The 24146-nt window shown below is 31.7% G+C and overlaps 1 protein-coding gene across 3 annotated transcripts in view; it reads right to left on the bottom strand.

Moving 5' to 3' along the window:
• LOC106460762 (regulating synaptic membrane exocytosis protein 1-like) overlaps window positions 1-24146 on the bottom strand; it is a 146478-nt gene that overhangs the window by 31656 nt on the left and 90676 nt on the right. For all 3 annotated transcript variants that reach the window (XM_022387542.1, XM_022387540.1, XM_022387541.1), the window contains exons 11-15: window positions 12456-12545; window positions 11950-12094; window positions 10569-10718; window positions 5372-5576; window positions 269-483 (exon numbers count right to left, since the gene is read on the bottom strand). In XM_022387542.1, coding sequence (XP_022243250.1) covers window positions 269-483; window positions 5372-5576; window positions 10569-10718; window positions 11950-12094; window positions 12456-12545 — 805 coding nt within the window. The remainder of the gene's footprint in view (window positions 1-268; window positions 484-5371; window positions 5577-10568; window positions 10719-11949; window positions 12095-12455; window positions 12546-24146) is intronic.

The raw sequence follows: 24146 nt of genomic DNA, 5'->3' as shown, positions 1-24146 counted from the left end.
GAAATAGTATGATTGGCTGTATTTTTACAGATTTTATGCTCGCATGACACTGTCTTATTGGTCGGATGACAGCCAAACACAGTGTAAACTATCAACACATGACTATACTCTGGTGTGTTAATTTTCATATGGTAGGAGTGAGGGCAATCCCATAATATTTGTATTTTATATTCATTATATTCACTATCCCATAATTGATTGTTGCACTTTGAATTTTCAACCAATTAAATTAAATACTCTCAGCTGACTATATCTATTGCAACCTTACCTCCTCCCCTCCGTTGCATCTGCATCCGAAGCTTTAACTGGCGGGCTCTTTCCTCTAGGTCTAACGTCATTTGGTTACGGGAAGTATGTCGAAGAGATGGAGGAATGGCAGGTAACTGACGTTTTTTTGGAGAGTTTACACTTGATGAGAAACCTTCTCTTGTAAAGGGATACCGCCAGGCTAAATTGGGGGGACCAATCACTGGCGAATGTGGCCTGGAAGGTCATATAAAAAACTTAGTATCTAACATAATGAAAAAAGTTTTGAGCATTCCAGTAATTAATTAGCACGTAAAATGCACTTGTTTATAAAAAGTCTTAGTTGAAAATTGATAATTTTCTGATATGTCGACCTTAACATCTAAAAATGCCAAACAGATGTTTTACTTCATCTCATGATATAAAATAATAAATCTGTTAATTATATGGAAGTATTCCAGAGGTTAAATGAAATTTAATTTTTGTTTGGTTTGCATTAAAATGTCCCAAATTTTTATCCACAACTTAACCTGGTAAACAAAAGCATTCATATCTTCCTAATCAGTAGCCCTTATCACAATATAAGCAAACAAGAATTTAATTTAGGGAACAAACAGCTGTTCTATGGTTCAGCTCTTTCACATCCTATTTTAATTGCAATCTTTATATCTGACTGAGTAAACAGCCAGACACATCACAGCTAAAGCTGTAAAAAACAGAAACCTTGAACAATGAAACAATGTATAGATTTGTTGTAAAACTTCCTATAAAATATAATCCTGTTATTTTAAATGAATATATGTCATGGGGTTGTAGCAACTGTTCTACAACCACCAACAATGATACAATACTGAAGAAAGCAACAGTTACTACCAAAATGTTTGTCTCTAAGTTTATAAACTATATGTTTTAATCCAGTTCTTATTCAATGTGTTCCCAGTTTTAACAATCATGTAGCTAACACAGCTGGGAGATTAATTTGATTATCTCTGAGCATTGAATACACTGATTAGTATCACTTACAATAATCAATTAACCAATTTATGATTAAATCAATTAATGTCACAAAAATAAGCAACTAACCAAATTTAATGTTTTCAATTATTCCAACTAACCAAGTAATTGAAATATTGCCCTTATGATTTCTCATTATTATACTCAATTAATTCAAGGTTGTTCAGGTTAGTGTCATGACTCATGAAAATAATAAACTAATCACAATTAGTGTTTCCAATTATTACTATTTCAGGTTATTCCATATCCAAGTCTCATGAGAATTATCTATTAATGAGCCAATTATTAATCAATTATCCAATTCCACTAATCATCCAGCTCTAGCACTAATCCGTCAGAATATGTTGCCTTCCAGTAACAGCAGTAAGCCTGCAGAATTATAATGCTAAAAAAACATGTTTTGATACCCATGGTGGACGCAGCACAGATAGCTCATTGTGTAGCTTTTTCTTAACTATAAACAAACAAACAAAATTTGTTTTTAAATAAAATTATATTTTCATGTAAAAAGTTTACTTTGACTGCAAACAAAAATTTGCATATTTTACAAAAATAAGAATTTTGCAGTTATATACTAATATATTCTTTAACTTTAAAAACAACAGATATAATAACAAAAATTATACAAATGTTGGATATAATTACACATGTATAAAGCATTATATCATTAGAAAAATCAATGCATAAAAAAGAAAACATTTTTTATGTAGAGCATGAAACTAATTAACTTAATGTTTTTCCTTCATATTAATAGAAATCAAATATCAGTGGCTATTTATTTATTTATTCAAAATATTGTTCCATTACTTCGATCTATAGGAAACACATTACACAGTATCAATTAGAAGCACTACAGTCACTGTAAAAGTTATAAGTATAATGAGTGAGTTTCAAGGAATACAAGTAATTTATATATTTTTGTTTCTCCAGGAATGAAAATGGATAAAAAAATTTTATATAGTCCAATTACTTGTGTGAAGTGTATGAAATTAAGACACCTGGACTCCAGAATACCTACAACCCAGAAGCTGTAAAAGCATTTGCACAGACGTAATTCAAAACATTGCATTCTCTGCACAAGTTTAAATATTTGAAACTTCCACAGTTTTTTGAATCTATGCAGATTAGCTATGAAATGTAATGCACACAGACTATACATTAGGGCAGTCCTTATTTTTGAAATTTTGATTTACAAATAAGTAATTCACACCAAATTTTATCCATATTGAATAACATTTAGGGGTGCTCAAAGTATTTGAAATTTTTACCTTGTAACTCAGATTATATCTGCATATTCTAAAATGTTCTAGTATATTATTAAGGAATATTGTAGCACATTCTTGAATATCATAGCATATTTTGAAATATTTTAGAGTATTCTACATTATTCAGAATGTTCAAGAACATTCCATATATAAATAATCCACACTGTTACTTTTTACTTGTGGAATATTCTGTATGGCATGACAGTAGTTTCTAGAATTTCTGTGAGGGTATATAAGCACTTAAGCAGATTCTCCTGTATCATTTCAGCTGACACATCATATCATTGCAAGTGGATACTGCAACAAGAAATAAGACTACACTTTGGTTGCTTGGTTCATAAGAAACTGAACTAACAGAAAAAAAATTACCTTCAAATAGGCAAGTGCTGTGAGTGTTTTATTCCAACCCAAAAAATTAAAGAAGACAGTCCATGAAAGTTCAAAGATTGTGATCAAGGAGGCTGCAGCTTTTTAGAACAAGGCTTAGATTCCAATTTGTCCAGAACATCATGGCATTATCAAAATGGAGAAGCTAAAGAAATTCCAAAAGAAAAACTGAAACACAACAAGCTAATGAAGCAGTTTGTCAATAATATGGATAACCTTTTTTGACTAAACATCACTCATCAGAATGCCCTGACCCTGATCAAGATCCCAGAAGACAAGGACTTTTTTTTTGTTCAGAGAGAAAGAGGATGTTGTGGATGCAGATGCCAGGTAGATGAGGTTTTTTCTTTAAAGAAATAAAGGACTGAGAAAAAAAAAGTGAGGAAAGTATGGACAGGAAACAGCACACAGAGCAGGAACAACAAACCTTGAGTGAAACTGTCAGTTGTTGGGAATCATCCCACAGCAGTGATGGATACAGTACCAATAACAGTGATGAGAATAGAGGAGCAATTGGAGAATCATCACCTTCTAAACCTACAAAGGAGGGCAAGAAGAAATATTATCACTCCCAATTTAGCAGCAGCTGTGGATAGAACCAAGTTCAGTGACAGGAAGGCAAGATTTAATCCTTACTGCCACAGATCACAGCTGGTCCTGATGTAAAGGAGCTAACAATCAACTGTTTCTCAATCCAAAAATCTCAACATTGCTTCCATGAAGAACTTTTCAAAAACCTAAAAGAACAATTCAAGTCAATAGTCCCATTTGTAGTTCACTTGGATACCAAGCTTCTTAATGATTCTTTGATTCAGAGACAAAACAAGCAATGGTAATGGCAATAAATGAGAAGGAAGGCATGGATGAACTTTCAAAGTGCTACCAGCTGAATAATCAGGAAGTCTGATGCCATGTCAGTTGAAGATTTTATCACAAAGAACACGATAAACTTCTTCAGGATTCTTGGATTATGACTCCAAGTCATGGTAGCTCCGAGAGAACTACAGGGAGGCACTATAGACAGTTTAATACTTGAATGTAGTAAATGAAAATGCTGAAAGGGATGTAGCCCTTATTGAGTAGTATAATGACATCATAACAAAGAAAGAAGAACAGTAACAACTCCTCCTTCAAGTGCTGCAGGATCATAGAAGACACTTTCTTAACAGGAAACAATAACAATACAAAGTCACTAAACACACCAAAATCATATAATTATGCAACTATCCTTTTGTACATGCTATACATAACATACTTTAAATAAATCATTTATAACACATAAACATATGTTTTATATCACACAGTACATACAGTATCAGGCCATTGCAGTCTAGAACTTCAGCCTCATGGAGGAACCTTTAAATATGGTCCAAAATGGATGAACTTTGACATTTAATGTTTATTTTTGTATATTGGAACAACATTAGGAGATGAGAGCTTCAGAATATTTAGCCTGAAATTTTACCTGCCAATAAGGACCACCTTATTATACACAAGGAACCAGTCAGATAACAGTTTGCTGCATTCTTTCTTTTTATAATAGAAATGATAGGTTTTTTTCTCTTCATCACTTCAGTTTTAGATGAACCTATTTTTAATACCTTCATCAATCTATTTTGTTTTATTATTGCTTTCTCATTACAAAAATTAAGAAAGATATTTGAATTGAAAGATAGAACAAATTTAAAAATTGTACTGTATTCTGTACCTAGCTTAACTGTATGTGTAAGGAGTTGTTCCATTGGAATGACCCCATATTGGAGAAGAAATGTTGCTTATAATTCCAATTTTACGTTTACCTACACAAAATGTGGTAAGCTTTTAATAAAATATATAAGTCTGTGGTATACTAAAAATATTTCATGTGTTAAAAACGTACTTTGTACTCAAAATATGTCTGTAAATTCATGACGTGCAAAATAATGTTCACATAATGAATAAAAAAATTTTTTTTTCCATCATTTAATTTCTATATTGCATTTGCATAAATTCTAAAGCATCTGAAATGCATATCTACAGTATTTGTTTTTCAGTATATTGTATCTGGTATTTACTCTCTTCTATCACTGTCACTAAATCAGCCACATAGAGTAAAGTTGATACTCTGACATCAAATATATAATACCATAGTGAGTGTACTATGTAAAAGGTCATGGCATGTGCACTTTGACCCACACCTTGACACATATGGTTAAGCATTTAACATAAAATTAGCATAACATACTTTTAGTTAATGATGAGATAAAGATATGACATACTAATTACAAACTATTTTGTGATTACTAAATTAAGTTTAGTTATAACAGTTAGAGAGTTCATATGTATGAAGATGAGATAGCTTAATTACATAACAACTTTCTTTAATTTATTGAAAAAAGTATAGTTTACATTAGCCATAATAATTAGGAACTTAGACTATTAAAGATTGTTTAAACATGTAATAAACTGCTACAGAATACCTAATTTCTGGCGGGGATAATGACCTCGTAGTTCCTTCACTTCCTCTTCTGGATGGAGATCTTGATCTTGAAATTCTGCTTTCATTTTGGTGTACTGCTGATCGAGAGCGTCCCCTGATTGCAGACAGCGTAGGTGGAATATTTTCAGTCATTATCACTGGGCCCCTTCCATTTTGATCATAAACTAGTTCATTTCGAGTGGCAACTGTGTAAACAACACAAATTCATAATAAAATTTTGCCACTTGAATTTCAACTCTTTCAATAACAATGGAGACTAAGTGCATTGATTTGATGCATCTGTTTTTTCAAGGTCACAACTTAAAACAACCAAATCAAGTTGCATGAAACTTGTAATAAGGCTTCCAAATACTATCAGATATCTATGCAAATAAAAATCATATAATTTGATTTTTTCTTTCTATCAGTTTTTGGAACTTACAAAATTTTGCCACGAAATGTTATTTTCATTTACACATATATAAAGCAGAAGTTTCATCTGTGTATTCACATTCCGTGCCTACACTTTTTGATCAGTATCAAACAACCTTTGCATGAATTAACCCTTAGGAACCACCCCACCAGGGTGTGTCACAGGAGGTTGATGTACTTATCTTACAATCCCATGTTATTCCTTGAGTGGCCACTATCTGTCTATACACCTTTTATTGCTATAGTTTTTGACTTTTAACCAATTTCAACCACCTTAGCATCTACTCTTCTTGTAACTCCCTGGGAAGCAACATATGTGAGACATCATTAAAATCTGACTCCACTATGTCACCCACACTCACTGAAGGCCCCTATGTAATTTCTGTGCTATTCTACTGATCTCCACCAAACCTTTGAAGGCACCCTTATGGTCCCCCAAGGAGTGATGTAGCAGAATGGCATTAGGATCTGACCATCTTTTTCTTCCGGGTGCATTGAACAGGTATGTCAGCAAATACAGACTAAATACATTTATTTAATCTATTTTTTTAAGGTATTTATTAGCCTATAACATTGTAAATGTATCCAATAAATATTTTAATAAAATTACAAATTTTCTGTTTTTATTCTAATAATGTCATACAGGATATGTAACTTACTTATGATCCCTTACCTGAAAAATAAGTAATTCTGAATTTTTTTATATTATTGATCAGAATGTTCCATTCCATATATTCAATCAGTTTTAAAATTGTTTTATATTTATCAAAATTATAATATTACTTTCTTTCCTTTGGTATATATTTTTTCCCACTGAAACGTTACATAACCCAGTAAACAATGTTTTCAAACTTTCGATGAAAGGTTACATAACCCAGTAAACAATGTTTTCAAACTTTCGACTACCTGTGGGTAGGGTTATCACAAAGTAGTAGAAAAGAGGCAAAAATCTTTATGAAGTTTTTGTATACACTAATATATTCAAAGAAAGAGTTCCTTCATTTTCTCAACCTTTTTGTCATCTAGATGCACTACAGGGAAAGCATTTCAGATTTTTGTGAAAAGCTACACATGTGCTATATGATCATAACCATTCCTAATTTTGAAATGATAGACTAGAGGGGGGGGGGTACAGCTAGTTAACAACATCCACTGCCAAGTTTTCAGCTCCTCTTGTCTGACGAATAATGGGATTCGACCATCATTTTTACAATGCACCCATGGCTCTTAAGTACAGAATGTGCTTTTTTGCCAACAGAACTATGTGAACTATGAAATCTTAGGTTCACAGTCCAGGTACACTAAATATGCACTAGGCCGTAATCTAGCCCATCTTTTTAGGGTGCAACATGTTAAGTGATAGAGTGTTTTAAAGTTATTAAATAATCTAAAAATGAATTGTAAGTGTAGAACTGTACTATTGTACTAGCATTTTTTTAGATGTTTTACAGACCACTAGATGAAACTGATGAAATAAACGAAAAAAATCTAGAGTCAAATGAAGAATTCAACTGTCAATGAAGGTATAATTACAGGAGATTTTAATTTCAGGCATATAGATTGGGAAATAGTAGAATCAAATCATGAGGGAGACAGGTTTTTAGAAACTGTTCTGGATGGTTTTCTTCACCAATTAGTCAGGGAACCTACTAGGAACAATTCTATTTTAGATTTATTGTTAACTTCTAATATAGAAATTGTTGAAAGGGTAAAGATTGGGGGACATCTGAATGATCATTGTTCAATTAGGTTGGACATTTTGCTGCATATGAAGACAAGGAAGGAATAATGAGATTTTGGTAACAAACTTAAAAAAAAAGCTAATTTTGAATTGATGCAACAAGAATTATCTCTTGTGAATTGGGCAAATGAATTAATTTGAGGTACTGATCAATCTAACAATTGGATATGTGAGCCACTTGCTGCTATTTTTCATAAGTCTTTGGATATGGGCAGGTGTCAGAAGGTTGGAAGTTGGCTAATGTTACTCCACTTTTTAAGGGAGGTGATAAAAACTGTCCCAGTAATTATAGCCCTATTAGACTTAGGTCAGTGGTGGAAAAAGTTTTTTGAAAGGCTGATAAAAGATACTTTGCAAAGCAATTTAACAAAGTTTAAAATATTGTTGGATAGTACAGATGGTTTCACGAGGAGAAAATCTTACCTTACGAATCTTTTGATATTGTTTGAAGAGGTTACTGCTTATGTAAATGAGGGTGCAGGTGTGAATGTGGTGTATCTGAATTTTCAGAAAGCATCTGACAAAGTACTACATAAAATACTTGTTAAAATATCATATCTGTAGGTGTGGGGGATAGACTGGCTCATTGGATAGAAAACTGGCTGGATGAAAGAAAGCAGAGGTTGTCATAAATGAAGTTCAATCACACTAGATTAATGTCAAAAGTGGAGTACCTTAGGGCTCAGTGTTAGGACCTTTCCTCTTTGATTTACATCAGTAACATAGATGAAGGAATGGTCAACATATTACTTGAATTTGCTGATGATATTAAAATTTTCAGTGTTGCTAGATGCGAGGAAGATTCTGCTGATTTACAAAAGGATTTGGATTATTTGGTGAATTGGGAAAATAAATGGCTATGGGTTTTTACTTATAATAAATGCAAGGTAATGCATGTGGAATATTGTAATTTGAGTTTTAAGTATAATTTTGATGGGAATAACCTTAACAGTGTTATGTAAGAAAAAAAGACCTTGGTGTTCTGGTTGATCAGCCCCTTAAGTCATCCAAGCAGTGTGCTGTTGCTTGTGGCATAGTAAATAAGAATTTATGTTGAATCTTCAGAAATACTGAATACAAGTCCAAAGAGGTTATAATGTTATTGTAGAGGCACATTTAGAATATTATGTTCAGTCTTGGGCTCATCACCTTAGAAAAGACATTGAATTATTAAAAAGGGTTTAGAGTAGGACTACTAAAATGATACCTGGGATGGAAAGGTTATCATACAAGGATAAGTTAAGATATCTAAAATTGTTTTCTCTTGAAAAAAATAACAGTCAGAGGGGATCTGATTGGGGTTTTTAAGATTGTTAAGGGAACTGATAGTCTTGATGCATCATTTTTTTCATACTTAATGGTGAGAATGGTTAGGACCAAGGAACAAATATAAATTCTGGCAGGGTAGGTTTCTAACAGGGAGGTTGGCTTTTGGAATTGGTTGCCTTCAGATATGATGGATGCAGTAAATTTATGGAAGTTTAATGCTTGATAAATATTTGAATGATAAAGGCTGACTTTGAGCATTTATTTTAATTTTAAAGTATAGTTTAATGGATGGGATGGCCCAGAAGGGCCAATAGGTCCATTGTTGTTCTTAAATTATATTTAATACATTACAGTTATCCTCTATTGATTTGCAAATGGCAGGATCTTGATTGTTCACTCTCATAACACATGGTCCTAGACAGAAAAAGTTTAAGAAATGCTACAATAAAAAATAAATGAATCCTGTATGGTCAATAATGGCCTATGATCATATCCCATTATATAATAATTTAGGTTATGTTTGTTGCTAACTATCTTTGCCTGAATTCTTGATACAGAAAAATAATTATGAAGCAAATAATTATAACACAAATCAAGTATCAGCATCTAGAAAAATGTCACCAAAAACCTTTACATTGTTTTGAAGCTTAACTCCTCCCCTTCATAACGAAATATAGTTGTGGGAACACATATATTCTAAAAGCCAAAGTACACGTTTATTTGTCAAGACCCTAGAGGAGGGTATTGTACATGTAAGCTCAACCAGTAAATTCATAGATCAGCTTCTTCTGCCTTCAGAAGACAGAAATTATATAACTTTCTTTGTAATACAACAGTTTATTGGTACAAACAAATCTATGTTCTAGAATCAGTCATCATAAAATACAAATTGACAGTATACAGTTCAGGTGACTACAGATACTAGAAAAATAAAAGCTTGGATTTTTGACTGTTTGTTTATAATACTTTATAAAGTAAATCATTATATAATACTAAAATATCATTTTTACAGTTTTCTAATGTAAAACTTATCAAAACAGATGAGAATTACATTTACATTTTTAATATAAAGATGTAATGTTGTGCTAAGAATGTATGGTATCACATAAAACCAGAAGTGAGAGGGTTGCAACAAATTTCATTTACAAACATATCTACTGTATGAATTTCATTCAAACAAAAGTAAGTACTTGGTGAGATGCATTGCTTTATATTCTTTCATAAACAGTTACTTTGTTAAATATTATTTTTGTATCCATACACACAAACACTTGGTATTTGCTATACTTTATAAATGATATTAGTTTTCCAAAACAGTATAATTACTTCATGAAGTCTTACTTTTAACCATAGAGAATGGGTAATTAAGTATTATCTCCACTGTCAAAATATTTGAATTATATTTAATTGCAAGTCCGGCAGGTTATTCTAAAGTGCAGTTTAAACTTTTTTTTTGTTTTATTGCCATTTATTCATGTTTGTTTGTTTATTTTGTTGGGGAATTGAACCCCAGATTTTGGCATTGTAAGTCTGTAAATTTACTGCTGTTCCACCTGGGGACACCATTTATCCTTTCAACTTATAATGTTTTTGACAGTAGAAAATTATAACTTCTGCAATGAACTAAACAGAGTCCACCACAATTTTTGGTGTGTTCATCATTATTTCAATTTTTTCCCTTATTTCTGTAATGCAATATCTTTTTTAATTTCATTATCAAAATCATTAAACACTGTTAACTGCAATGAACACATACTTGTTCCAGATTGTCTTCTACCACTAGGTGACATATCTCGCCTAGATCTGCGTTCCATGATATTGCCAAATTCTTCTCTAACCAGTGGGGGGCTGGAACTACTCCCTAGAGAGCTAATACTAGCACCATCTACACCAGCTAGACGACGATCTGCCAAGTTAATAAGACTATAATAATCAACATTTTAGTTCATAAAAAAAAAAGCTTCTGCAATGAGCAAAAACAGACAAAAATATGCACGGTGATGAAAAAGAACAGTATCAGCTTTTTACATATTTATAGGCAGGATTCTTTACAGTTGGTGTCTGTGACTTGTTAGTGATAAATCCCTATAATAAGCAAACAGCACACAGTCTACTTGTATTGAAATAATATATTAAAACAAGTCAAATGTATATACAAAAGTTCGTTACACAGTTAATCAGCACAGGTGTATCCAGAGCTTTAAATAATCGTCTCTTTCAGTCAAAGTCATCACAGGCTGGTTCAGTTACTTTAGAACACAATTGACAAGACAAATTATTCTTCTGTGTTCTGTTATTACAATACAATTGGTTATAATGTCACTTAAGTTACACCACTGGTTTCCATAGTTGTATCCAAAGCTTTAATTAATTGTTTCTTTTTGTCAAAGTCCACACAGGTTTGTTCAATTACTTTAGAACACAATTGATAAGACAAATTATTTCTTCTCTATTCTATTATTACAATAGAATCTGTGATAATCCACTTCATAATTGCCAATATAAGCTCTTTATGGCTAAACTAACAAACAGTCTATATCTGTTTATCAATCTATCTAACTTACTAACATAACTTGATTTGTCTTACTTACTATATATCAAACTAATTTTTTGACACATATATATACACATACAACATCAGTCTCAAACATTCCACACACTACTAGATATATGATGCAACAATACTTACTTAAAGCAACAAGAAAAATTCAGAAGGTTCAAGTAACATAACATAATAATACAATAAGCACAAATTCACAACAACTGAAGTGCACAAGGTATAGTTCGTATACAGTTGCATAAACAAACCTGCAATAAACCATCACTTCTAAAAATAACTAAATTTGACACTCACTCTATACTTAAATTAAAACAGTCATGTATATCTAACAAACAGCTTATATATACATGAATTAATTGCTTGTAAAACATTCAAGTCAGTGTGTATTATTAGATATATCTAGACAACTATTACTAATCAAATAATAAAACACATCAAGATCTTTTATAATAAAACCATCAATTTCTTCCTCTGGTTTACAGGTATGTCTTACTGGTTAGGTAATAGCAAGAAAAATTCATATAATGGCTGAACTAAAGCATAAATACTGAAAGAACTAAGAATATAAAAGAATCACCTCTCAGAAGACTACTGCCTTCATCTAGGTCAAACTCTGATATATCACTATCAGAGAGTCTAGACAGAGTAGAAGGAGGAGATAGGTGATCAGTTGAAGTTATTGTACTGGCTGCCTCTGTATCCAGATACATGTTCTGCCGGCGCTAGAAAGACATAACAATGATCAGTGAAAATGTATATAGACAAAAGTTTTCGTGACCTGAACTTATTAACAGCAATAGCCAAATGCCTGCATCTTCAGATATTTTTTGTATAGGTAGTTTAATTTCTTTTAAAAAAAGGATTAGAGGCTTGACTTTTAAGATGCATTTATAGTAATCAAAACTTACTAATGTTTAGTTCAATCCATTTGATTACACTCACTACATTCAAAGTGACTTCTTTTTTAGTCTTGAAATTTACAGCACAAATGTAAATTACTTTCCATTTTAAAAATTCTAATTAAGTTACGACATAATAATCAGAGAAGAAATACCCTACTAAAAAAAATTATGTTCATATTACCAGCAAAGAATTGAGGCTATCTTCATGGCTGGTCAGGAAAAACCATTGCACTTCTTTGTTTAAAGGGACTGAAGAAAGATCAATAATTACCTAAAGAATGAGAAGTAAAAAATTACTTGTAGAATGGACAATTATCTAATTAGCAGTGAACTTTTTATTGTCTAGTAATTACCATAATAGTAAATGAAGTTTTAAAGAGAGTAAATAATACCACACTCCACTGTTATAATATTTTGGTGGTTTAAGTAAATATAGATAAAGTATCTTCCTCTGTTACAGTCAATATAATAGTATCAGTTAATACGATTTTGAGTATGGACACGAAAGTAATATAGTGCTAAATAGTTTAGAAACATTTACTTAAAAGCCAATGAGGTTCATATACGGACCCATAACTTATTCTAGGATTTGGTTTGTTTTGGAAAAAGGTCACTATCATTTTTATTAAAGAGTTGAGAACATTATATTAAATACATTTTCAATATGCAAATCAGCAAGTTATACGACAACCACAACTGATATAAAGTTGAAGTGAAACAGGTTTTGTACCATATGATCACCAAACCTTGTACATTTGCTGTTATGTTAAACTTATATTAAAGTTTTCTTCATTACCCATTCTAGCCATCTCCAAGCATTATTAGACTCAATCATATATTGAGGTACATTAAATTACAATAAGTCCATGTATACAGTTGGGCATATATATATTATATATGAAGTTTATGGTTATTGACAAACAAATCTGCCAATCTTCATACTGCAAAGTTTCAAGACCTTCCTAAACATTACTAAGTATTTATACATTCAAAAAATCATGTAAAACATTACTGTAAGAAATAAAGGAAAAGTCCAAATCAAATATTATGAACATTACCTTTTAAATTGATCTTTAAAAGTAAAAGTATATATAATCACTGCAACTAAAATTAGATTATTCTTATGAAAATCCAACTTTGTTATAATATTTCACAGTAGCATAACTCTCCAAAACAGTATAAATACTGTGTGAAATTGGTATATGTCCTACTATGAAAGTTGATGTTTCAAATATTAAATGTACTTGCTTTTTTTATTGTGTTCTAACAGGAAAAATTGAGATAGTGAAATTACAATGATTGCAATAATGTTTAGGCAAGGCTTACTTATTTCCCTAAAATGACCGACCTAATCACTCATAAAGTTAAAACAAGTCTTGATGCCCTACTCAAACTAATAACATGCTTCCAATTCACAAATCTTGGCAAATTGCCTTAGGTTCTGAAAATGAACCAAAACATTGCTTGAAAGGTTATCAGTATCAGAGCTTTATATTATGACAATCATGGCCTAGACATCATAATATCAGCAGTGTGGGTTGCTGATCTTACTTTTATGCAGCATATATTGCTTGAAGGTGTGTTTTCACGTAGCACACACACACATACACACACAGAGATTTTTCAAGATAACTCCTATACATTCATTTTATCAATTTATTACTGCAACAAGATTTCATAACCTGTTAAGGAAATATGTTATCCTAGAATAATGTTAACTATACTTAATTATAGCATAGGCCCCTATGCAGTGAATAAAACATAAAAAAATATAGTCACAGTTAACAGCATGTTTTATATTGTCTGTGAGATACACACCTCTACTCTTAGCACATATGGGCACCAATTTAAAAATAATAATATTACCTGCTAATGTTATGGCTGTGCCAATCCCAAATGCAAATTAATCACTAGTTAAATATTACATAACTGATAACAGATGGTAAAACCGAAGTTAACCATAACTAATTTTACATAGAAATGTCATTAGTGCTGGCCACATACACACATACTCTTGCTCTTAAACCTAACATGGAATGTTCAATACAACAAACTTCATCAAATTCAGTATTGTTTCCAACCTAACATAATTTATCCCTGGCATAGACAATGCAGAATCTAATTATTCAATAAGTACATCAAAATTACTTTCCTCAGTATTAACAGTTTGATGATCAAAAATAATACAGGTGAAATCCAGTGAAATAAGGATACAAGGACTTTTCCACATGGTTTATAACAGCCTGAATTAATTAAAAACAGATTCCTTTCAGTGTAACTTTGGAAGTTCATTACAGGAGTCACATATCTAAAGGTATGGACTTTGGTGTATACAAGTACAAAATAACTGGCTCCCCACTTGGTTTTAAGGCCCTCAGATAGCAAGTCATCACTACAATCTTCAGTTGTTTATGCCAAATGTGCATCAGTTTAAATTCATGGAGGAAAATGAATAATCCATGAAATTCCTGACTTTGATTCTCCACGAGCTTGTGACTGGATAGAAATTGTAGATATGGCCTTTCATGTCAATTGTGAAACAGCAATGACCATAAAAGGACTTCCCCCCAAATTGTGTCTTGCTTTCAGATTATGAATCATATTCATACTCCTAATCTTAAAATAATAAATATACAACATTAAAATCAATACACAATTTAAATCATTTCAACATAATGACTCTACATGTTTCAACATGTCACTCATCATCTTCCTAATCTTTTGCAAAAGTCCTTCACATGAAAAATGATATTTTTGAAGTACCAGCTTAAGTTCATAAAGAGAGTACAAAGGAATGTAGAAATAAGTGATAAGCCCTGGTACTGGCACTGGATATGGCATGTGTAGTGCGGCTGGCATATCATTAGATATTCTTCTATATTTTCATTCATAAGTTATTAGAATTATGCACAGAGTTAAAAGCAGAATTTCCTTCCTGACTGAATTGAAGGATGAGACTGGACACAATTTGACAGTGAAATTAAATAGTTCTTTATTGGAAATAAAACACAAAACATGAATCAACCAGACATGTTCAAAGGATGACAGCTATGGCTTATATTTAGGGTCTCTACCTTTAATAAAACTTGTTCAAAGCTTTGGAACCTAAAACACTTATTGAATTAACTTAACTTGTTGCAAATTAAGAGAGCATAGCACTATATACAAAATTCTATAATGCCAGTCCTCTCAGTGCACAGGCACTACCTACATCACTGTTGGACATTCCAATACAAAAGTAAGAAAGGATACATTCTTAATCTTAAGGCAACATCTGATCTGCCAGTGGAAAATAATATTGTCATGCTATATTGTAGTCAAATGTGTGAGCCTGGCATGGCCTGGTGGTTTTGGTACTCTACTCACAATCTGAGGGATGCAAGTTTAAATCCCTGTCACTGAACATACTCATCTTATATGGTTGCCAATTGGGTTAGACACCTGGGTGTAAGAATTCTTGGCTTCCAAAAAACTGGCTGACCCCTAATTAATTCAGATTAACATCTTAACAGAAAAACAATTCAACTATGCATTCATAGATAAAACTTACTCATGCAATGATCCAGAACAGTAAGGAACTAGAACAAAGGCATTTTAGTCTGGTTTCAAAACTATCTCTATTCTTTAAACTAATTACATTTAAAAAAAGGATATGTGTGAAAAATTGCAAGAATTATTAATGAAAGAGAAATTTTCACCTCTTTGAACAAGAAAAGAAAAGAAATACCTAGTATTCTTGATACTACACAAATACCCATCTGTGATATTTAAATACAGTGAAAGACTGTTTTTATTAGAAGCATTAAGCAATCCAAAAGTCATAAAAGGGAGGAATTTAGCATAATTGGAATTTGTGTCACTTATAAAAGTGTCGAAAATAATATTCAATCTTATTAAGCCTTTCAGACATGACAGTCTGGGAATGATATGTTGGTAAATGAATGTTCAGTTCCACAACTACTAGTGACCTCTGTAAATAAGGATATTGACAAACTGAGTTCCTCCATCTAGAATTAAATAATGTGAAACCTCATGATAAGGAAATAACTCTGTTAGACACAAACATCTAATTCAGCTGTAATCACAGAAAGTGGAACAATAGTCAATTACATTACAAAAGTCAGCCATACTATAAGGATATAACAAAGCAGGAACCTATCCATCCATTTAAAGATATTTAAATGGATGGATAGGGAAATTTAGAAACATCAAAGCTTCAGATCTTTTTTTATGCTTGATGAGGTTCACATGAGTGCAGAGAATGCTTCACATTATTTTCTCACAGCTGTAAAAAAAAGTTTCTATTCAGTACCTTACGTGTCTTAGGGATACAAAATGTCCAGCCAGACAATAGTAATAAAAATATCTAAGAATCTGTATATAAAAAAGAGGGGGATACATAACATCATGGTCTGATTATATACATAACCCTTCAAACTTAGCTTTAGAATATGAAAAACCTGTATAATTACCTTAATTACTTACTCATGCTTGAAAATCTGATAAATTGAACTAAATTATTATCACTCAATTGCAGCTTCCAAAGATGCACCTTTTTTCTAGTATATCTTATATTCACAAAGAAGGTTAGAAGCTGAAATATTGTGCTAATTTTTTTCCCTAACTTATAAGTCATACTTTTTTGTTTAATACGAGTTTCACATTTCAGTGAACACTTCATACTTCCTACATCTTGTTCCAAGGCAATATTACTTGTTATTATTGCATGCTCAGGAAGATTATCAAAAAAAAATTAACAATTTTGAAAAGAGTTGTAAGATAATACATTAACTGTGATCATTAGCTCATCTAATTGATATTTAACAACACAGAAGTAAAATTCTTGCCATCAAAGAACTGAAACTAAGCAACCAGGAGATTCTTCTGATGCACTGTGATCAGTACAGAAAGTTTTCAACAGCACAAACAACACCCAAATATTCATGCTCTGTAAATGAATATTACAATTCCTGTGTAAATAACACAAAACTAATATATGCAATAACCACATCCAACACTTTTTAATTCCACTGAGCTAAACTCACCTCCAAATTAGAATCAGAGGTACCTAAGAAACAATAAACTGCTTGCTAAAATCAAAGAAAGCCAAAAGTGGTTTGAATGTAAGACATTTCTTTAATTCAGAGGAAGCAAAGTTGTAAGCTTCATTTCATTGGAAAACACTATCTTTCTTAATCTACTTAAAGAAACTGTTGTGATAGCATAACTGTTACTAAAATGTCAAAAATAACAGAGATTCCAAAACTTTTACAGATATGCAATGATTTTTGGTGAGGGGAACTCAACAACTTCTTGATTCCAGACTCTTTTGCCAAAAATCCAGAAAAAGGTGATTCTTTTCTCAAGAAAATACATTTTCTAAGTTTAAGAGACAGTCTATTTAGTTTTATAAACATTTAAAGTCCATTTTAAAAAATGCTATTTCAAAGCAGAAAACACAACTACAGTATCATCAAAACCACCTAATACAGAATTCATTAGTCTCTGAAATGTTGGTAAGGCATTTGTAAGTCCAAAAAGCAACATCCTAAATTTATCTTATTTCTTTGTTCACTCATATTTGATACTATTCCACTGAAAAGTCAAGTGCGGATAAACTAATGCAAAATTTTAAAGCATTATCAATTCCAGGACACCTAGTTCAGCTTACAGCAATCCACACAAAAAATTAGTTTTATGATCAGAATTTCCTGGAAAAATTATTATGAAAACCTTCCAAGGACTTATTGAGGACTCAATGATTCCAATATTTATCCTGCCATCTAGATATCTTCCAATTAACTGCAACTTCATTAGTGAAACATGACTTGGAGAGAAAAGAAAACAAATTACCTCCATGTGATGAGACATGCACCTTTTCCCACAAGGACATTCCACAAATAAGTTATTAAAATGTCTTAAGATCAGTATTTTTTTTATCTAAAATTTCTTTAGAATCGCTGTCCCCGAAAATAAAGCAAAGCCTCTTTAAAAAGACAAAACTTCTAAAATTAAACAAATCCAATCAAGTTGACAGTCACCCATGTCTGATGAAGCTAACACCTTCACACCAAATCCTGGTTTTTTCCATGGATGAACTAAATCTTCTTGACTTTGAATATTTAGAACTGCTCAATTTCAGCAAAGAATTCCATTCTAAAAATGGAATAATTAATCCAGAAACCATCAAAAAGATATTTTTATGACAGTCGCTATCGTCAGACAAGTTCTTTTTGATTATTCAATAAAAATAATGAAAGTCCAGTAGAAATTCTGTCTAAATAGCTGAGCAACTAACTCACTCATGTTTTTAAAGATTAAAATCTTTGTTTTATCCTCTCACAAAAAGTTGCAATGTCACATCAGACCTAGACATAAAAGAAACTTCTATACAATACAAATTATTATTATGTCATGCCAGAAACTTCCTATAGCAAACAAAACATCTAAATTAGAATATCAAAAACATATAATATAGTTTATGGAGGAATTCAAAAGTCATTAAGGAAATTCCTAGAAGATGCCATGAGCAGATGTCAAATAACAAGAGAGAATCCCTCTTCCATGGTTTCAGCAAATCTAAACATTTACCACAATTCATGATGCTCCAATGACCAACAAATTCCAGTATACGATGCCTTTTACATTATTAAAAAACATCAGACATTTCATTAATTCAGAAGAAGCAAAGTTGCAAGCTTGATTCCATAACATAACATACAGACAACAAGAGCCATTTCATCATTTAGTCTGTCTTTGCTCATCCACTCTTAAAAAAGTACAAATTGAAACTCAGCCTTTATTTTTCAGGAAATCATTGATTACCTTCTTGTACTCTTATATATGTGTCAGCCTTCATTATTGCTGGTGGCAACTCATTGCAAAAGCCAATCATTTTATTAAAAAAAACTGTCATAGCTGGAATCTAGCCTGTCCGCTCTTTCTATTGCCTTCAAAATACAGCACAAAAAAATCAGAGCTCAATCCCATGGGCAATCTTGTAAGCTTCAATATGATCACCTCTTACTCTTCTTTTCTCAAAAGAAAATAAGTTAGCCTAACCGTATAAGATAACTCTTGTATCCCAGTAGCCCTCCTCTGAACCTTTTCCAACAAGTTAATATCCTTTCTTAGATAAAACAACAAACAAGCCTGTACACTGTATTCAAAGTGAGACCTAACTAGAGACTAGTATAGAAATTATTATCTCTTGACTTGTAGTCAGTACATCTATAAACACATCCCATGCCTTTACTTAAAGCAACAGAGCATTGCCTTGATGACTTTTCTACCACTATAACAAGATCCATCTTTTCTTCAAAAACACTGTTAAGTTCTCATCTATATTAAACATAGGATTCAAATTATGATAACTGAAATGCATTACCTTGCACTCACTATAGTTAAAGGTTATTTGCCAAATATTTTTCCAAATTACTAACTGATCCAAGTCACTCTGTAGTACTTCAACATACTTAATACAATTAGTAATACTCAAGGGTTTAATTTCATTAGCAAATTTTACTAATTTAATAATATGTCCTTATCAATATTGGTAATGTAAACAAGAAAAAAACAAAGTTAATAGTATTGACCCCTGAGGTATTGTATTAGTAACAAGGGTACAGTTGATTCCATTAATAACAACCTTTTATTTTTTCTGATCCAACAACACTACAATTCAACTAAGCAGTCTTTTTTCAACACGTACCATTGTATTTTTCTTAGCTAATCAGCTGTGTGGTATCTTATCAAATACGTTTTGAAAATCTATGTACATCAAATCTATGTCCTTTCCAATGTCCAGATAACAAGCAACATACTTGAAAAAGTTAACAAGTTTCCCTTTTATGAACACACTCTATAAAATGTTTTCCACTATAGAAATATAACTAACTGGCCTATAATTTATAGGGTAACTCTTATCAACCATCTTTAAAGATAGGAGTAAGATCGGCAATTTTACAACCCTCAGGAATCTGTTCACTGTGTATTGATCTATCAAAAATGAAAAAAAAAGAGAAGCTCGCATTTTTTTTCTCAACCTCCTTTAATAGCCTGAGGAAAACTTTGTCTGCTCCTGGTATTTTGTCTCTTTAATTTCTAAATCTTTCTAATTACCATCAAGGAATTAATATCTCCATGATTCAGATTAATTCTAATTTTTCCATAGAATACTCAGAGTTCAGAATATTACTAATATCTTCTTTTGTAAAAACAGAAGAGAACATTTAAATGCTTTGGTCGTTGAACAAAACCTTACCATTAGCATCTTTTAAAGACCCAATACCCATTTTATCATTATGTGTACCTTTAACATACTTCAAAAATCCTTGCTGTTAGTTTTTACATTATCAGCCAGCTGTTTCTCATAAGCCTCTTTGATTCCCTAATTTTTTATTTAACTTAATCCTTATTCTTCTTAAAGTTCTTTAAATTTCCCCTACTATCTATAAATTTAAACTTCCTCAACTTATATAGAATTTATCCCTGATTTTCTCCTTTATATCATTAGTAAGCCAATTAGGTTTGATATTCTCTGGTATCCTTCTCCTCTTTTTTAGGAATATGCCTATCTTGAATTAAAAGAAAAATATATTTTACCTTTTTACTCATTATCCCAATTAAATAAATCTTATTCCATGATCTCAAACTTCATTGTCTGACAGGATTGGGGGGACATCCAGTCAGAGCCAGATTTAGCCGTGGTGCAGCCTTGGGGCACTTAACTTGTGGAAGGCCCCTCTTATATTGAGCTAAATGTTTGTAATGTTTATACATATATAAACAAAAGTACCCATCCCCAGTGATGGGAAAAGTTTAAGTTAATGCAGCAAAAGTACCTGTCCCCAATGATGGGAAAAGTTTAAGTTAATCTATCAATTTAAATTATTTCATGAACTTTAAAAAGGTTAATTGTGTTGTACTCTTGGTTTTACTAAGTCAAAGCTCTGAGCTACTTACACCACCAACTGTGAAAAGTAATTGTTGAGCATTTCAGTCATGCTTAGAGTTGCTCAACAATAACATGCAGTAAATCTACATTTTTTTTCTTTAAGTTACGTCACATTTTGAAATGTGAATGATAGTGCGGTTAATTCCTAGCAATTTAGCATCAACATGATTCATGACTGTTTCCCCATCATTTCAAAACTGAATGTTGAGCTTTGCCTATGTGCACAGTTTTTCAAATGCAGTGTGGGAAGCAGCTGCTGCAAATGGGAGACAGACAAATGCTTGGACAGACACCATGGTTTGCAATATATATATGATATATGTATATTAAAATAATAAACACAGTGCTTAATATTGAATTTTTTACAATTGAAAACATAATAACAGTTCAAAATATTTCACAATTTCCCTAATTGATTAGATTATTTGTTTTCTGTTTATTTTCCATATTTAGTGCTCACAGGATATCTACTTCAGTAGAGAGAATGGTAAAAAATTTACTAGTCTTTGCTACCCCACAGTAGAATGAAGATCATTCTTGATAAGCTTCATTTTTGAGAAAGGCCTTTGACTTATACTTGTCAGTCAACTACCATAAATAATAACTGACTATATTTTATCAATGTTCAATTTTCTTTCAAATTGTAGAAAATATAAAAAGGTTAATTTTAAAATAATTTCATGTGACTTGCCATTATTCTTTAAACAATTATTTGTGAAAGCTTTCAGAAGTACTTGACTTTTTGACCACAGATATTTGTGATCTCAAGAAACATGTCACCATAAAAGAATCTGGTTTCTGGTGGTAACTACTATAGATATATCATGTACAATCACAAAATGTTCTTTACCTTTTGCCTTAAAAAATGTAAGTTCTTGGTACTAAGAATAATAAGTGATTTTACTACATAAAATTAATTTAGATACAAACTGGTGATAAGTATTGTAGATCTATTTTGCATCAACATGGAACTAGCACTATCTTTTACATACTGAGATGTATCTTTAGCTTATACAAGCTCATCTTTGCATGTCCTGGGCAGAGATGCATATCTTGTATGCCATCATGAGACAGGCTGCTAAATTCAAGGTTTTAAGGCTTCTGCTATCTTTATTTCAGTGCTAACTCTTATAACAGATATATAAGTTAATTGCTATAATTCAATGGTTTAGTTAATTTGATAGATATGGTTTAACCTTGGGAGTCCCTGTGTATATTAAAAGTATAGTTATAAGTTAGAAGAGTAACTCATACTACATCTTGTGCTATCCAATATCACATCGATACTAATAAATCTTATGAAATCTGTCATAACCAGGACTTGAAGCCAGGCCCACCTGGTCATAAATTTGTTTTGAGATTGATACTCGAGCAACTAACCTCTCCAACAATGCATTCATTAACAAGTCTTTAGCTAATCATTATCTTTATTACTTAAGAAAGAGTGTCTTACGTGTGTTACACATTAGAACAAATAATTGCAGTTTACTAATTTCAATGATATTTTCACATTACACTTTCAAGTAAGTCTACCTACACTGATATCTCAGTTTTGTCTAACAATTCAACATTTCTCTTTTGATGACATTAACTGTTACATGGTAAAGAGATGTGTGTATGATCTTTGTAGCATCTACTCCATATGATGAAATTAGTGAGAAACTTTACAATGAGATTAAGATTTCAGCTGTTAATGAAGTCATAATTATGGATGATTTTAATTTCAGGCATATAGATTGGGAAATTCTAGAATTAAACTGAGGGAGAAATGTTTTTGGAAACTGTTCAGGAGAGCTTTCTTCACCAGTTAGTCAAGGAACCAACTAGAAACAATGCTATTTTAGACTTATTGTTAACTTCAAATACAGAAATGATTGAGAGGGTGGAAATTGGGGAACATCTGGGTGTAAGTGATTATTGCTCTATTAGGTTCAGTGTTTTGCTGCATATGGAGATAAGGAATAATGATATTTTGGTTACAAATTTCAAAAAGTAAATTTTGAATGGATGCAACAAGAATTATCTGTTGTGAATTGGGCACCTGAATTATTTGGAGACATTGATCAGATGTGGAAAATTTTAAACATAATTTTTTAAATATTCAAGTTAAACATTCCTTATAGAAAGAAAATGGTAACCACAAGTAAAAAACCAGGTTGGCTCACAAAGAGTTCAAGAAATAAAATTAAAGAAAAACATACAAAATTTAAGAAATTTAAATTGATTGGTATGACAGGAGATTTAGAAGTTCAAGAAAGTTGGTGAAAGAGGACATTAAGACATCAAAAAGGATATATGAGAAAAGGGTGGCTGAAAATATAAAAATTAACAGTAAGGATTTCTTTAAATACATTAAGGGTAAACAAAATGTTAGGATGGGGATAGGCTAGTATCTGATGATTACAAGATGGCTTGGTTAGTAAATTGCCTTTTTTCTTTGATTTTTACTAATGAAGATTTAAATAAATAAATTAATAAATGGAAATGAGATTAAACAAGATGATTGAATTAATTCTGATCTGGTTAAGAAAAAAATTGAGAAGTATAAAAAGTCAATAAGTCTGCTGGGCCAACTAATATTTCCCCAAGGGTTTTGAAGAAGGTTAAAGATTGGATATGTGAGCCACTAACTACTATTTTTTTTGTCAGTCCTTGAATAGTTGGTGGGTACCAGAGGATTGGAAGTTAGCTAATGTAACTCCTTTATTCAAGGGAGATGATAAAAATTGTCCCAGTAATTATAGAGCAATTAGTCTTACATCAGTTGTGGGACAAGTTTTGGAAAGGCTGTTAAAAGATGGTTTGCAAAGGCATTTTATTGGACAGTTAACATGGTTTCACTAAGGAAAAATCTTGCCTCACAAATCTTTTAACATTCTTTGAAAAGGTTACTGCTTAAGTAGATGAGGGTAAGGG

The sequence above is a fragment of the Limulus polyphemus genome, unplaced genomic scaffold (assembly GCF_000517525.1).
Source record: "Limulus polyphemus unplaced genomic scaffold, Limulus_polyphemus-2.1.2 Scaffold830, whole genome shotgun sequence".
Taxonomy (NCBI): Eukaryota; Metazoa; Arthropoda; class Merostomata; order Xiphosura; family Limulidae; genus Limulus; species Limulus polyphemus.
This window is presented reverse-complemented; position numbering and strand designations above follow the sequence as displayed.